This window comes from Symphalangus syndactylus, chromosome 20 (assembly GCF_028878055.3).
Source record: "Symphalangus syndactylus isolate Jambi chromosome 20, NHGRI_mSymSyn1-v2.1_pri, whole genome shotgun sequence".
Classification (NCBI taxonomy): Eukaryota; Metazoa; Chordata; class Mammalia; order Primates; family Hylobatidae; genus Symphalangus; species Symphalangus syndactylus.
The window spans coordinates 52,802,998-52,819,505 of record NC_072442.2 but is presented as its reverse complement, the minus strand read 5'-3'; the positions used below and the strand labels follow the sequence as shown (position 1 = coordinate 52,819,505).

Below are 16,508 nucleotides of genomic sequence, written 5' to 3'. Positions count from 1 at the left end.
CACTTGATTTCTGATAAGGACAGACAGCTGAAAGGGGCTGATAGCATCTTGATGAAGGGTGATGGTTGAGTGATAGGAAGACTCAGAAAGACTGGAGAGGAGGTTTGGCGGCTCTAAATAGAGTGAAAATGTAGCAGCTAAGGAAGTTAAAAAATGACTTCAAGTTATGAAAGTGACTAAGGCAAAGTTATAAAATAGGCAAAGTCTGCTTTATTGCTTCTCCACTTCTGTATCTTTGATAGTTTCCTACCCCACTAAACATCACACTTCATGCTTTCATTTAACAAGCATTGACTGAGTCCTTCTTTCATGGCAGGTAGGAAGCCCCATGCTGGGGATACAGAGATGAACTGAAACACACATTCCTGAACTTGTGGAGCTGCTGAGAAAGTAAGGTTGAATAGCTGAATCCTAGTGGCTTTGCTTTATTTTTTTTTATAAGCATTGTAGGAGGTCTCTATCGTACCGTAAAACTGAAGGGTGAGCATTAACCTCTTACTTCCGGAAAATACTTGATAATCATGAAACAATTTTTTTTGAGAGGGTATCTAAATTATTTCCAAAACATCATTCGATCTTTTCTGTGGAGAACAGAGTTGATCAATTTAACCTGAAATTTTAATCAGGAGGTTTTTGAAATTCACTGATTCAATGTGTCATTGAAAAGATCAAACTCGGCTATAATTTCACCTGTTTATTTTTAAATCAGACATTGAATGAATTTCATCTTCAATTAGCAATGCTATTGGGCATCTTGATGTGTGCAAAGCACAAAGACTGCTCATCATCTTTAAAGAGTTTGCAGGCAATTAGATCTACTTTAGAACAGTTGCCAGTCTTTTGGCCCAAAGAACAAACATGGCATCATTTGCTGTGTTGTCTGCAGATTCTAGGCATCTGCAAAGCCCGTCCTGAATACTGAAAATACAAAATGCAGAACACTATGCATAAGAAAAAAGTAAAAAAAGACAGCTCAGAGTGAAATGTTTCTTAGGCCGAATGTAGAAAAAGTTGCTGATAAGGAACATAGTGGGAAAACTAGTCAGGATTTGCAGTGCCCCGGTGTGGGGTATAGGAGCCTTGTCTAGTCTTGTGTCCAGGCAAATGAGCAGCCTCTGAGCACTGGGTGTTTTCTGTGGTTTTCCTCCTTGGGGAAAATACCCTGGGCTGATCTCCACAGTTAGAGGGGTGATGCCGCTTAATGTAAACACTTGGCGCAGCATTCCAACTTTTCTAGATAAGGTTCCCATGAGTTCGGTTGGCCTGAGTCAGCCTCTAATAAACCCAGGACACTGGCATAACCAAGAGTCTGAAATGGCAAAGCTGAGGACCAGCCCCCAACTTGAAGTCACTTCACTGAGGTCTCTTAGGGGCCGAGCAGCCTGCCTGATCCTGGCAAGTCCCTCAGCCTCAGCCTGGGGTGGAGTGCCACACAGTGATTCCCAGAAAAGCCAAAAATAATTAACGGAGGGCTTTATTTTCTTTAGCATGACTAGTTACCAAAGTAACTCAGTGAATCCTCTTGCTGCTCACACGGTTAGACTGCTGCCTCATGGAAAGATGCCTTGAAGTTTGACCGATTTGAGTTTTAGTGTTAGCTCTGCCACTGAGTCACATTGTCTAAGTCAATTAACTTCTCGAACTTCAGTTTCTTCATCTGTACAATATAAACCCCTCTTACAGGGTTGGAAAGAGGTTGCATGGATGAGCAATGATGTATGTATGTAAAAATGTGGGCCAGCACCTGGAAGAAACAGTAAGGGCTGCTGTTTACGGAAGTATTTGCTGAAGAGAGAGAGGGAAAGCCCAAACCATTTTCTTAGAGTGAGGAAGGAGGGAAGGAACACTAGATAATTCTGTCACAGGAGAAGCTCTGCTGGAGAGAAGAGAGGCTTGTCAGGAAAGGTGGGGGCTTGTCAACACCTAGGCAGTTGTTAAGGTTCCAGGCAGCCCTGATGTGCCTTAGAATCGGCCAAGTTATTCGCAGCTGGAAGAGTTCCGAATCAGGCTTCACGGGAGAGGCGGGGAAATCACCGAGGCCTCTCTCTTGGGCTACTCTTCACTCCTTTCACCTCCCAAACCAAGCAGGTCTCCCGGAGGGCGGAAAGCCTCGGTTACTAAGCGTGAGCGCGACCATAGTAACCGCCGCCCGAAGGTTTTCCCTCCTGGCCTATCAGCTCCCGCCTCTCCTATAACTGGCCAATCAGCTCCGATGAGCCGGCCAGGGCGGCCTCAGGCGCTGCGATGTCACAGATAGGAAAGGCGGGGCCAAGGCCGTACTGGTCTGGGCCCCAGTCGAGGGCTGCAGGTGGTAGGCTGCGACCCCTTCCTCCCACCGCCCCTAACTGCCCCACGCCGGGCATCCGCCGACAGGCGAGTGGTCTGGGGTCAGCCTGCCTCTAAAACGACCCCAAAGGATCCCCCTTCGCCAACCAGGATTCCAATTTCTGGCCTCAGGATCGCGGGAGGTCGCGGACACCCTGCAATTCCTCCCCGCTATCTTCACTTTTCTTTCCAAATGAAAACCGTACAAATCCACAGGCACCTCCCACCCAGACGTCTATTTCCTCGTAATTTACCTTTCTGATGCTTTTCAAGGGTTGAGAAGTTATTTCTAAATGTGGAACCACGGAAGGGGCATCTGAACCCCCGGCACTGTGCTAATTCGTTTAATTTCTTATTTCTAATTATTACCCGTTAGCAGCGCTGTGCCTTTCCACTGCGGTGCTAGCGGCCCCGCACGCTGTTCCTCGTCCCCTCTGCTTCAATAGCCGAGCCTTCAGATCTGCAGCCGCGGGGAGGAGAGTTCAATCACCTGGTCTTGTAGACAGAGCTCCTGAAATTCAGATCAAAGCTGTTCTCTCACCGCCCAAAGCCGTTTCTGTTTAGCTCTGGCTGCAAAGCTTTCACTTGTGTTTGGGCAGTTTAGACCAAACCCCTTTATGTTTTCTCCTGGATGTATATGGTATTGTAGAGAAATAAACATCTTGGAAGTGGGTAAAATTATTTGTTTGATTATTGTGGAAAAATATATAGTTTTACTAATAGGCGAAAATGTTTTGAGGTAACTGACAAAATATTCCACTTTTTTCTTCTTTAAAATAAAATACTTCACACAATAAGTAGAGTGAACCCAGGAGTGAATCCATGTACCCAGTCCAAACTTAAACCAACAAAAAATCGATTACAGGCACAATTGAGGTCTTTTATGTAACCCTTGGAAATCCCATTCCCCTCTCTCCTTCCCTATCCCTATTAACCAACAGAATTTATCATTTACTTATATTCTGCATATTTTTATACTTTTCCTACTCATATGCTTATCCCAAACCAATGTATACTTTTTTTGGAGACGGAGTCTTGCTCTTGTCGCCCAGGCTGGAGTGCAATAGCGTGATCTCAGCTCACTGGAACCTCCGCCTCCCGGATTGGAGCGATTCTCCTGCCTCAGCCTCCTGAGTAGCTGGGATTACAGGTGCCTGCCACCACAACTGGCCAATTTTTTATTTTTATTTTTTGGTATTTTTAGTAGAGACAGCGTTTCACAAGTTGGTCAGGCTGGTCTCGAACTCCTGACCTCCTGATCCTCCCAAAGTGCTGGGATTACAGGCATGAGCCACCGCGCCCGGCCTACTGTTACTTTTTAAGTTGATAGAATGGTTTTGCTGTACATGTTCCAGGTCATTCATTTGAACTGTTGTGTGGTGATTCTTGTATGAATTTACCACATATTAAGTATGCATCCTCCTGTTGATGGACTTTTAGTTTGCTCCCTTTAAAAATATTAGAAAGGAATTCTTGTACATTCTAATCGTAAACATATTTGAATTTCTCTAGGTACATACCAAGAAATTGAATTGCTGAGTCACAGGTAATTTGCCATTTCAACTTTACTGGATACCACCATGTATGTCTCCAATGTGTGATAATTTATATACCATCATTGAATAGAGTTCCTTAACCAAACTTTTTTTTTGAAGAGATGAAGTTTTCCTGTATTCTTATGTAATATATACATAAAGAGAAATTAAACATTGATGTCTGATATGATTTCTTCTACTTCTGGTATTTGTTAGTGTATTGGCAGCACTGTTTTATTTCCGCTCCAATTTGGAACTGTAATTAAGTGGCTACAAAGGAACTAAAGGGGTTTGTACGTGAGCCCTTCAAGCCTATGCTTGCCCCTGATCTAAGGCAGGGTGCGGGGCAAGTCATGTAAACTTGTGTCTTCTGCAGAAAATGGTCTGTAGATTTTTGTACTTTAAAATATTTATGATCTTCAAGTCTTGCTTAAATATGCTAATAAAATGTTTACCCAATATGAAGCCAACTTTTGGATTGCAAATGGAGCTTTCCGGTTCTTAAAATCTCTGTGTGATTGATTCTATATTTAGTATGTTAATATTTATAGAAGACTATTATAGCATTTTTTTCAGTATGTAAATAACTGTTGACCGTAAATTAAGTGCACCTAGTCAAACATTGTATTTGACTTTGTAGCCCATGTCTCATTTCTTAAAATTCTGTTTGGGCACATGTCTTAGTTTTCTGCTACTATAACAGAATACCAGAGACTGGGTGATTTATAAAGGCAGAGATTTATTGGGCTCACAGTTCTGGAGGCTAGGAAGTCCAAGAGCCAGGGGCTACATCTGATGAGGGTCTTCTTGCTGCATCATAATATGGCAGAAGGACAAGTGAATTAAAGAGACAGAGACAACGGGGGTGAATTTATCATTTTATCAGGAGCCCACTTCTGTGATAACTAATCCACTCCCACAATAATGGCATTATTCCATTCATGAGGTCAGACCCCTTATAATCACCTCTTAAAAGTCTCACCTCTTAATACTGCACAATGGTAATTAAATTTCAACCTGAGTTTTAGAGGGGAATATTCAAACCAAAACATCATGATTAAATGTTTAATAAGCAATTGCCTAGTTTAGGGGATTTTTCCAAAGCTATTTTCAGTCATTTTTCCAAAGAATTTGCTCAGTTTCTTTGCGAATATGAGATATTTATAGCATCAGTTAATGATCTTAGTATGTGCTGCATATGCTTTCTTAAGAATTGACTGGCTGGGTGCGGTGGCTCACGCCTGTAATCCCAGCACTTTGGGAGGCAGAGGCGAGCAGATCACGAGGTCAGGAGATCGAGACCATCCTGGCTAACACGGTGAAACCCCGTCTCTACTAAATAATACAAAAAAAAAAAAAAAATAGCCAGGCGTGGTGGCGGGTGCCTGTAGTCCCAGCTACTTGGGAGGCTGAGGCAGGAGAATGGCGTGAACCTGGGAGGCGGAGCTTGCAGTAGGAGTGGTCCATCACCACTTGAATTTTCTTGCTAGAAGTAAACCAGATTATTTATTGATCTGACATGGGGAAGGGGTTGGTACTAAAGACAACTTTAAGAACCCTAAGGCCTCAGTACTTTAAATTTCCTTTTTCAAAAAGTAATGTTTAAGTTTCAAATTGAAGCAAAGAACTGCAAGTGGTAACTAAGGCTTTTGTTTTCACCATCAGTCTGTAAGTTTGGCCAGTATAACATGTTTGGGGGCTGTAGGAAGGAAGAATTTAGCAGAAAGAGAACCAGGGTTCTATAAGCACAGGGCCATGGGCAGCTATTTTATCATGTAATCTGTGTGGATTTTGACTTGAACGCAATTCTACAGATAGATTATTTTGTACTTAGGTACCAAAGTCCTCAAGACATAGCTATTTAAGTAGTCACTAAAGAATTTTTGTTTTTCTGAGCAGTACATAGAATTGGATCTGATTGTATTTTTGCTTTTTAGTAAAAAAGTCTATAGACATTAACCCCAAAACAGAATGACATTTAAATGCTAAAAGATATGTAATGGTCTGTGGCATCCTTGGCTTTCTGGAATAATAATGACCAAAAGTTTCAGATAATGGAACTGGTAAAAAGAATGAAGTAGATCTGTGTGTTCTAACCGGGGGAGTGGCCCAGAAAATATACTTAGGTTAAAAAAAAAAACATGATCTACAATGATATATGCAATGATTAGGATAATTCAGCTTTTGTATTAAAAAGCTTTATATATAGGTACAGATGGTATATCGGTAGAGGTATATAAAATATAAATAATACATATGTTGGTATATGAATAGGAAAAATCTGGAAAGATACAACTATTAATGAACTATTTAGTGGCTACTTCTGAGGAGTTCACCTTTGCAGGGAGGAAGGATATTTTTCTTTTACTTTATCTACTTCTCTGAGGTAGCAGTTTAAAAAGTTAAGCTCTACTGCACACTTTCTATGTGTCCTACACTGTGCTAAGCCTTCTAAATACTTAGCATTGTCTTAGCCCTCATAACCCCATGGCTTCCCTAGGATTTCTGTTATACGTTGGAGGTGCTTACAGGTTGCAGGTTGCCAGGAAAGGAGATCCAGGTACTTGCCTCGAGCTGCGTTTGCATATCAACTACACCATTGTTATCCAGATGGAGTGTTTATTTAGGATGACTTGTGGGGGCAGGGGTGGGGAGTTGCCAAGCAACCGCCCGCTGCTACCACTGTTCACAATAGTCCAAAGAAGGAAGTGCTATTATTATTCCCTATTATTTCTAAGTGAAGCAACTGAGGTACAGAGAGGTTAAGTAATTTGCCCAGTGTCACATAGCTAGTAAATAGGTGGGCTCACCTAGTTTCTCTTTTCTCATGGCTCAGAGTCCTGTGCTGTCCATTGTCCAATGTCTGAAATCAGTAGTTTCTTGTCTAGATTTTTAGATATAAGAGGCTAAGTCTAGTTTTTATTAGTCTATCATGGTTTGAGACAGAAATCTATTTATTTATTTATTTTTTAGACGGAGTCTCTCTGTAGCCCAGGCTGGAGTGCAGTGGTGCGATCTCAGCTCACTGCAATCTATCTGCCCCCACCCCCGCCATCAGGTTCAAGCGATTCTCCTGCCTCAGCCTCCTGAGTAGTTGGGATTACAGGCGCCTGCCACATCGGCTGGCTAATTTTTGTATTTTTAATAGAGATGACATTTCGTCTTGTTGGCTACGCTGGTCTCGAACTCCTGACTTCAAGTGAGAAATCTATTTTGAATCCCTATCCATTAAGATGCATAGTTTAGGCTCCTAATCTGAATTTGTTACAAGACAATATTACTGTCATAATTTTCACAAAAATTCAAAAGTTCAAATGGCTAATAAAAATGTGATCTTAATACATTCTAGAGACATAGAGATTAAAAAAAAAACTTTGTTGGAATATATTATCAATGGTGAATGTGGATAACAAATGAGAACAAGCATCTAATGTGTTCGGGGCCTCTGCAACTGATACTAAGTCAGATGTGGCCTTTTATCTGTATGTTTCACCAGAGATTATTTTATGTGACTGTCTTACTTTTTATTTTTTAACAGGAGAGATTTACAAATAGTGTTTTGGCATCATGGAACGTGTAGATTGTACTTTAACGGCAACTTACGCCCACCCTAGACCAACACCAACCAACTTTCTACCAGCCATCAGTACCACGGCCTCAAGCTACAGGGACCACTTTCCCCACTCCAATTTGACCCCGTAGCCTGAGCCTTCCTTGGAGACTGAGCACATAATACAAAGTCACCTCCAATTCCCCAAGCGTGGCCCCGTACTGCACCATATCATAGAGGGTGTCCGAGAATACCACGCTTCCCTTTGTTTCCAACAGAACCACTTTCTTCCCAAGATACACACCGGATGACTGGTACAGGTCCAATTTAACCAACTATCAAGAGTCCAACACTTCCCGACATAATTCGGAGAAACTAAGAGTGGATACATCTCGCCTGATTCAAGACAAATATCAACAAACAAGAAAAACCCAGGCAGACACAGCCCAAAATCTGGGAGAACGTGTCAATGACATAGGGTTTTGGAAATCTGAAATCATTCATGAGTTGGATGAAATGATTGGAGGGACAAATGCACTTACTGATGTGAAGAAAAGACTGGAGCGGGCTTTGATGGAGACTGAAGCCCCTCTTCAGGTAAGACCTTATGTTAGAATGCACTGAATTTTTATGATTATAACCCACTGGTTGAGTTACTGTGGTTATTTATGTATTGACTTATGTTCTACTTCATCTGTTGAAGCCAAGCCCCTATCAATAAATCTGTGACTGGCTTCAGCAATGGCAAAACCACTGCCTATTTTTTTTAATGCATTATACATTTTAAGAACAACCACTTTAAGAGATAATTCTGAATGCAAAGCAAAGAAGGCCAATTAAAGAGACACCATTAGGACACACAATGTTTTAAGGTGAACATGCCATCTGTATTCCGCCATTCTCACATTGCTATAAAGAAATACCTGAGACTCAGTAATTTATAAAGAAAAGAGGTTTAATTGGCGCCTGGTTCTACAGGCTGTAGAGGAAGCATAGTGGCTTCTGCTTCTGGGGAGCCCTCAGGAAGCTTCCAATCATGGCAGAAGGCAAGGGAAGAGCAGGTATCTTAAATGAAGGGTCCAGGGGCAAGAAAGAAGGGGGGAAGGTACCACACGCTTTTAAACAACCAGATCTCCAGAGAACTCATTCACTATCCTGAGAACAGCACCGAGGGGATGGGTGCTAAACCATTCATGAAGGATCTACCCCCATGATCAAATCACCTCCCACCAGGCCCCACCCCCAACATTGGGGGTTACAATTTGACTTGAGATTTGTGCAGGGACACAGCTCCAAACCATATGACCATCTTCTCTCTTAAATAGGCTGCTTCATCACTGCTGTCACTAAATTAAAATAAACAATATTTGAGACCAAAAACTTTAGTTTTTTAGTCTGTATCATGAAACGCCTCCTGTGTATATGTTATGATTCCCTTTCATGATGTAGTGACATCATCAAATGAGACCATCTTAGGACATGGAATTTGCTTGATTAAATAGAAAAATGGGGCTGAGATTAGGCCAGTTGCTATAGTAATGTACGGAGCATTTCAGTTGGTTACTAGCCTCTGACCAGGCCTCTGAATGGGCTCAGATCACCTCTTTTTTTTTTTTTTTTTGAGACAGAGTCTGGCTCTGTCCCCCAGGCTGGAATGCAGTGGCACCATCTCGGCTCACTGCAATCTCCGCCTCCCGAATGGTTTCACACCATTCTCCTGGCGCAGCCTCCCGAGTAGCTGCAACTACAGGCGCCCGCCACCACCCCCTGCTAATTTTTTTTTTTTTTTGTATTTTTAGTAGAGACAGGGTTTCACTATGTTGGCCAGGATGGTCTCGAATTCCTGACCTCGTGATCCGCCCACCTCGGCCTCCCAAAGTGCTAGGATTACAGGCTTGAGCCACCACGCCCGGCCTCAGATCACCTCTAACCCTCAGGCTATGCGATGGGCCCTCCAACCCCATTCCACCCTCCTCCATTGAAAGAAGACTTTCCACATTTGAAGGTGTGCAAATTATACAAATTATTTTAGAAGTATACATTTTGATGAGTGCAGCTAGCACCATTTTTCAAAAATTTATTGTCAACACAGTATTAGAGGGTCCTTTTTAAAATTAGTCACATGAACAGATAAGCCTCCAAAGAGAAAATACAGGTGATCAACAAATATAAGAAAAAATGTTAAAGCTTAATGACAAAATACAAATTAAATCAATGAAATAACTACCTTTGGCCTATCAAACTTGCAATAATGAAAATGCATAACATTTAGAGCTGGCATAAGAGCAGAAAATGGGCACTTTCATATATTACTGGTGGGGCTATGGATTGGTAGAAATTTCCTGGAACGCAGTTTGGTAATATATATTAAAATAATCAGTACCCCTCTACCCATTAATTCTTCTTCTGGTGAGTGATACTATTAAACAATTAGAGATTCACTCAAAGATTTTGTTCACTGATAGTATATCTGGATTATAATATACGTACCATTATATTTTATGCTTTTAAAAATTTAATATTATTTGGGAGTCCTATGTTATGGAATAGTCTTTGAGAAAAGCATTTTAACTGCTACATAATGTTCTTTCATACATAATTTATTGTTAGAAATTTAAGCTGTTTTCCATTAGAGCCACTAACATACTTTATCTCAAAGAATATTTCATGATTTGGGTCTACTATTTAATGTCAATACTAAAAAGCATAATATAAACTTGTAAGAACATTATAACCTCTATCTTGTTAAAACGGACAAAGTAGTAATAGGAGTATGGCTAAATCATATTTTCTACTTTTCTATATTTTTTCTCTTTAGTGAGTAAAAGCATATTATTTTGATAATTGGGAAAACAATGAATGACACTTTAAAAATAATCACTGGGACTTTTGGCAACACAAATATTTTGGCATTTTTAAAGATAATCATTCATTTCTTCCTATTCTCAGTAGAAAATATTTAGAAATAATATCTTGAAGACTTGTGTCTCATCTTATTGAACTATCTCACCTGAAGAAAGTAATGCCAACTAATGCCCTCAAATGCTAATTTGTGGGGATCAAGTAAATGCCATCTGCTTCATTTTGTCAACTTTCCAAGTTAGGAATACTTTCAAACTATTTTGAAGAGCTACCTCTTTACCTTTTAACTAGCAGCAGAGATTCATTTAGTTGTTACAGTCTGTTTCAGGCTAGATTTTCACAAAAGGGCTGGAAAAGTTGGTACTGGGAGCATCTATTGACTTATTTTTGAAACAAATTATTAGAGCTGCTAGTCATGGATTGTCAGTTTTTATTAGTGCTTTCCATTATCTGTGTACCTGTAGGTAGCCCAAGAATGTCTATTTCAACGAGAAAAGAGAATGGGAATCGATCTAGTTCATGATGAAGTTGAAAAACAACTGCTGACCGTAAATATGGGGGAAATGCATCAGTCACAGGCAGCTTAGTTGTAAATGTGTGTTGAATATGTAGAAGCAAAAAAGGATGTTACATAAAATGACTTATAAGTAAAGCATTATCGTATCAGATGTTGATAGCATTTAGCAAAGACATGTTTTTCTCGGTTATAATACATATTCAATGAGAATATGAAAATGCAAACAAGAGTAAATAAAGATAAAAATCACTTGAAGCTTTATTAGACAGAAATCACTATTAATTTTGGAATATTTCAGTCTTTTTATTAATCATGCTTTTTTTTCTACCATTCCGTTGCATCTTTTTATTAATCATTCTTAGATAGGCACCACCTAACGCACACAATGATGCTCAGATATGTCTCCAAGATTCAAATCATTGTATTTATAAATTTGAATAGTGTATACTCATTTAAAATTATACTGGGGTAATTTTTACCATATCATTAGATACTTTTTTTTTTTTTTTTTGAGATGGAGTCTTGCTCTTATCGCCCAGGCTGGAGTGCAATGGCACAATCTCGGCTCACTGCAACCTCCACCTCCTAGGTTCAAGCGATTATCCTGCCTCAGCCTCCCCAATAGCTGGGATTACAGGCACCTGCCACCATGCCTGGCTAATTTATGTATTTTTAGTAGAGATGGGATTTCGCCATGTTGGCCAGGCTGGTCTTGAACTCCCGACCTCATGATCTGCCTGCCTCAGCCTCCCAAAGTGCTGGGATTACAGACATGAGCCACTGCTCCCAGCCTAGATATTCTTTTAAGACATGATTTTTAATGGTTACGCAGTGTTCTACAGTGAAAAGTGCTATCTTTTTTTTTTTTTTCAATCAATCCTCTCTTATATAGTTAGGTTGCTTCCCTATCCCACTCCTTTGTTTTCCTATTTTAATAGCACTGCAGTATACAAAAATATTATTATTGATAACTGTAGGTACTTCTGATTATTTCCTTAGAATATATTTTGGGAAGTGTAATTGATGTGCCAAAGGTTCTATGCATTTGAAAGCTTTTGATGTGTAGCCAAATTGCCATCCAGAAACTTACAGTTGCATCTGCACTACTCCGCTGATTCTCCCACTAATCTCTCTTCCACCTTCCACCAATTAAATCTGGTTTAGTTCTAATTTCTCTGATCTTCACTTCTTAGACTTGTTACCACAGATCTCCAGCATTTCTTAGGATTTCAGGTATCATGTACCTGGAGCCCTTCCCAATCTCTTTTTTCAGCCCAGGCACTTTATAGAGCATTAGTTCTTCATTCCTAAGCACTTGCCAAACATTTTTTAGCTTGGTAACTTTTTTTTTTCTGGTTCACACTCATAAAGCCTGCTTAGCCTATTGCCTGTCCCTTTCTATTGATGGTACCAGTGTTCCTTCATCACCATGGCTTGCTGCCCGTTGTCTCCCAAACTCCTTTAATCCATTTCCAGCTCTTTAAAAAAAAACACCTGGTTAATAAGAAATTCCAAAGCACCTTTCCTTCCCCAAGTTTCCCTTGGATCTAACCTATGCATTCTCATGAGTTTCTTTCCTCTGCTACGAACTCTTCCTTGACTTCCTAATTTCTGCAGGAGAAAAATCCACTAAGGCCTCTCTTGTCTGACTCCCTCCTCATTTCTCAGCTTCATTTCCCTGCCTGATTTCACAGAATTTCTGCTGCGGTGAATCCATCTTCTCTGTCCCTGCACAAGCTTTGCAGGGTCCCACCTCTTTGCCTTTTTTTAATTGGTCCTTGGTGAGAATTGAGTCCTTGATAGGAAGGTAAGTATGACAAGGTAGCAGCCGAGTCCTCAGAGTAATTTTATCCCCACACGGCATCAACACCCTGCTTTAACATCGCTTAAATTTTCTTAGTGACCCATGACATTAAAGACGACAAGCAGACTTTTTTTCTTTGCTCTTTCCTTTCCTTTACTCTCTGGTTCTCTGAGAGAACCCTGAGTTGAAATAATATACTCAGGAAAGCTTTGGCCACTACGGAGAGGTTTTGTAATCTACTGTAAAAGTCACTGTCCCTATTGCCGGACAGGAGTGGTTAGAAGGAGAACATTCTGAATGAAATAGTTTTGCAGTGATGGGTCTCCACTCTTCTGGTTCTTCTTTCCCAGCCTTTGATGAATCTCACAAGTCTTAAAATAATCTGTCATCTACTTTGTCATCCTAACTGGATAGGAATTTACCATCGTCTCTCCCGTGGCCTTTTGTTCTCACTAATCCTGAGACGTTCTGTATGAAATAAATTACAAGGCAGTTCTAACAGCTTAACTTCATCAGCTTGCCCACAAACACACTACGATATTTCCAACAGAGTTTTTTGGTACTTAGCTACAGTTAGTGTTTCCATTACTTGAGTAGTGGCTCTCAAACCTGGCTACACATTAGAATCACCTGGCAAAGGTTTTAAAAATATCAATGGCTGGATCCCACACCCAGAGATGCTGATTCAAATCTGCAGTGGGGACTAGGCATTGATCTTTTTAAAATATCCCCCAGGTAATCTTAATGACTAGGCAGAGTTAAGAACGAGTGCCTCAGAAATTCAAAATATTGCTGAAAGAAATTAAAGATGATCTAAATAAATGGGCATATCGTGTCTATGGATGGGAACATTCATAAACATGGATGTTCATGTTAAGATGGCAGTATTTCTCAACTTGATTCATAGACTCAACACAATTCCTATCAAATTCCCAGCTGACTTCTTTGTAAAAATTGGTGAACTGATCCTAAAATTCATATAGAAATTCAAGGGATAGTGAATAGCCAAAATAATATTGAAAAAGAAGAAAGTTGGAGGACTCCCACCTCCTGATTTCAACACTTACTATAAAGCTGCAATATGTAAGACAGTGTAGTACCTGCATAACAATAGACACAATTTGAAAGTTGAGAAATAAACCGTCACATTTACCATCTATTGATCTTTGACAACCGGTGCCAAGGCAATGCAATGGGAAAAGTGTCTTCAACAAATGGCATTTGGACAATTGGATATCCACATGTGAAAGAATGAAGTTGGATTCCAAATCACAACATACAAAATAGTTAAGTCAAAAGGGATCAAAGACCTATACCTAAGAGCTAAAACTGTAAGACTTTTAGCAAAGAACATAGGCATGAATATTCATGACACTGGAATAGGCAACAGTTTTTTAGATGTGATATCAAAAGCACAAACAACACAAGGAAAAGCTGATAAACTGGACATCATCAAAATTAAAAATGTGGTATTTTGAAGAACACTAGCAACAAAGTGAAAAGAGTTGTATCTCGAATATATAAATAACTCTCACAATTAAAAAAAATCAACCCAATTAAAAATGGGCAAAGGACCTCACAATGAAATATGACTTCATACCCACTAGGATAGTTATAATAAAAAATACAGAAAATAACAAGTTGGCTGGAATGTGGAGGAATTAGAACCCTCATACATTGCTGGTGGGAGTGTAAAATGATGCAGATCCTTTGGAAAATGGTTAAGCATGAATGACCCTGTATGATCCATAGGATCCAGTAGTTCTACTCCCAAGCGTCAGCCCAGGAGAAAAGAAAACATATGCCCAAACAAAAATTTGTGCATGGATATTTATAACAACATTATTCATAGCAGCCAAAAAGTAGAAACAACCCAAATGTCTGTCAACCGATGAATGGAAAAGAAAAATGTAGGATAGCTGTGCAATAGGTTATTCTGCCAAAAAAAGGAATGATGTGCTGATCTGTTGCTATAACATGGATGAATATTGAAAACATTACGCTACATGAAAGGAGCCATCACAAAGGACCACATACGGTAATTCCATTTATATGAAATTTCCAGAATAGGGAAATCTATGGAGACTATAAGTAGATTTGTGGTTGCTTATTATGAAAGGAGGCTTGGGGGATTGGAAATTGTGGGTGACAGCTAATGGGCACATGATTTCTTTGGAAGGTAATGGAAATGTTTTAAATTTGGTTCCGGTGCTGATTATACAACTCTGTGAATATACTAAAAGCCATCAAACTGCACACTTTAAACAAGTGAATATATGGTCTATGAATTCTATCTCAACAAAGCTGTTTCTTAAAAACATGAACCACTGCATTAGAGGTTTCCAGTTTCTAGGTCAGTAGCAGTGGGGGGCTTTATCTCAAAAAACTGACAGGGGTGGCTTTGTCTCAAAAAACTGAATGTGCAATTAGAGTAATCGTTCACGAATTGAGGGAGGTGCTTCGGTCATTGCCAATTAATTCAAGTAGTGAATGTATTCTGTGGCTTATTCAAGGTAGTGATATTGGCATATGTTTTATTTTTTACCAAAATAGGTCTTAATTTTTAGAGTAATTAATTGTGTATTAGCAAAGGAAAGAAGTAACCTTAAAAGGCCTACTTTTGAAAAACATGGATGCAACGAAATATTTTCTTATGAATTCTTTGAATTCTGTTGATTATTACATTCAGTCAGTGATAGTTGATAACTTTTTACAGAATGGCTTCTGTTGAGGAGTCAATCGTGGTACTATCTTAGCACTCTCAGACCATGCTGACTCCTTGGACTTCAGAGCCAAATGAATCTGCAAAGTCATCTACCCTGCAGCCTGCCCTGGTCTGGCTCTGGGATGGGGACTGAGACAGCTGCTCAGAACTCAGGCTGAGGCTCTGGGCCTGGCCCCAGCTGGCCAGCTTCCTTCCCACAAGAGGCTTTTCCTTCCTCCGTGTTGCAGAAGCAGAAAGCAAAAATACTCCAGCCTCAGAGGTTTGTTGAGAATGCAACCAATGAGTTCCAGAGATGTCAGACCTGCTGCTGGAGAGACATTTCAGCATTTCAGCCCAGTCCAGCCCAAGGGGGTTCTCCTCTAAGGACAGGATTGAATAGAAACTCTGCAACCAGCATGGAAAGAGGATCTGGGTGGGCTCTGACCTCCAGCAATAAGAACTACACTCCTCACCTAGGTTTCTGCCTCTAAGCAGGTTGTGGGACCAGAAGCTTCTCACAAGCAGCCATGCCAGAAAGGGTAGCTGACGGGTCATCTTGGCTGAACTCAGAAACAAATACTGAGAATGCAGATCTCTAATGAAAGGAAATGCCTCTGCTCACTAAACTCAAGGATAAGTGAGAAGACAAGAATATTTGGTGAATCTATCATTAAAAACATTGTATGTGGAAACGAAATATCTGCACCTATAGGTGGTATTCGCTTATTAGCTAGATTCAATTCAGGCTTGCAGCTTGACTTTGAAGATTTGATTTCAGTAGCCCATTCACCTGTTAGACAGGCGGTTTACCCACTTGCCCAAAACTTAAAAAGACTCAATTAACACAGGTAAATAGAACCACATATAAAGCCTCAACTTGTGGGAGCAGGGTCTCAGTTTAACAAGGACATCCAAGTAATGATTTTATATCCACAATTCAGGCCACGGCGCAGGGTCAGCACTCATCCGCATTTGTGGCTGAAACTCAGTGTTTCTGTGATGTGGTGCATATTCCTCAGCTGAGAGTACAGCAGAGCCCACATCTTACATGAGGATTCAGTTCTAAAGTCATGAAAATCACCCATGTTACAGTATTACGAGACCTAATACTTAACTGAGCACTCAGCATCTACTAGGCACATAATTATCTACCCAATAGCCTGGAAAGATGGGTATTATTACCATTAGTTTATAACTTGCCTCTGGTCAGG

At 40.2% G+C, this 16,508-nt stretch overlaps 1 protein-coding gene across 6 annotated transcripts in view; it reads left to right on the top strand.

Annotated features, from left to right (window-relative positions):
- The first annotated feature begins 319 nt into the window (after positions 1 to 319).
- The window catches only part of LOC129469370 (tektin-3), a 34,562-nt gene continuing 18,373 nt past the window's right edge, over positions 320 to 16,508 (top strand). The window contains exons 1-4 of one of the 6 annotated variants that reach the window (XM_063629389.1): positions 320 to 390; positions 3,838 to 3,871; positions 7,399 to 8,007; positions 10,737 to 10,867. In XM_063629389.1, the coding sequence (XP_063485459.1) occupies positions 10,866 to 10,867 (2 nt within the window). In that variant the 5' untranslated portion in view covers positions 320 to 390; positions 3,838 to 3,871; positions 7,399 to 8,007; positions 10,737 to 10,865. Of the gene's footprint in view, positions 391 to 2,328; positions 2,571 to 3,379; positions 3,476 to 3,837; positions 3,872 to 7,398; positions 8,008 to 10,736; positions 10,868 to 16,508 lie in introns of those variants that run through there. The other 5 variants (XM_063629394.1, XM_063629392.1, XM_063629390.1 and 2 more) reach the window with 5 other exon arrangements.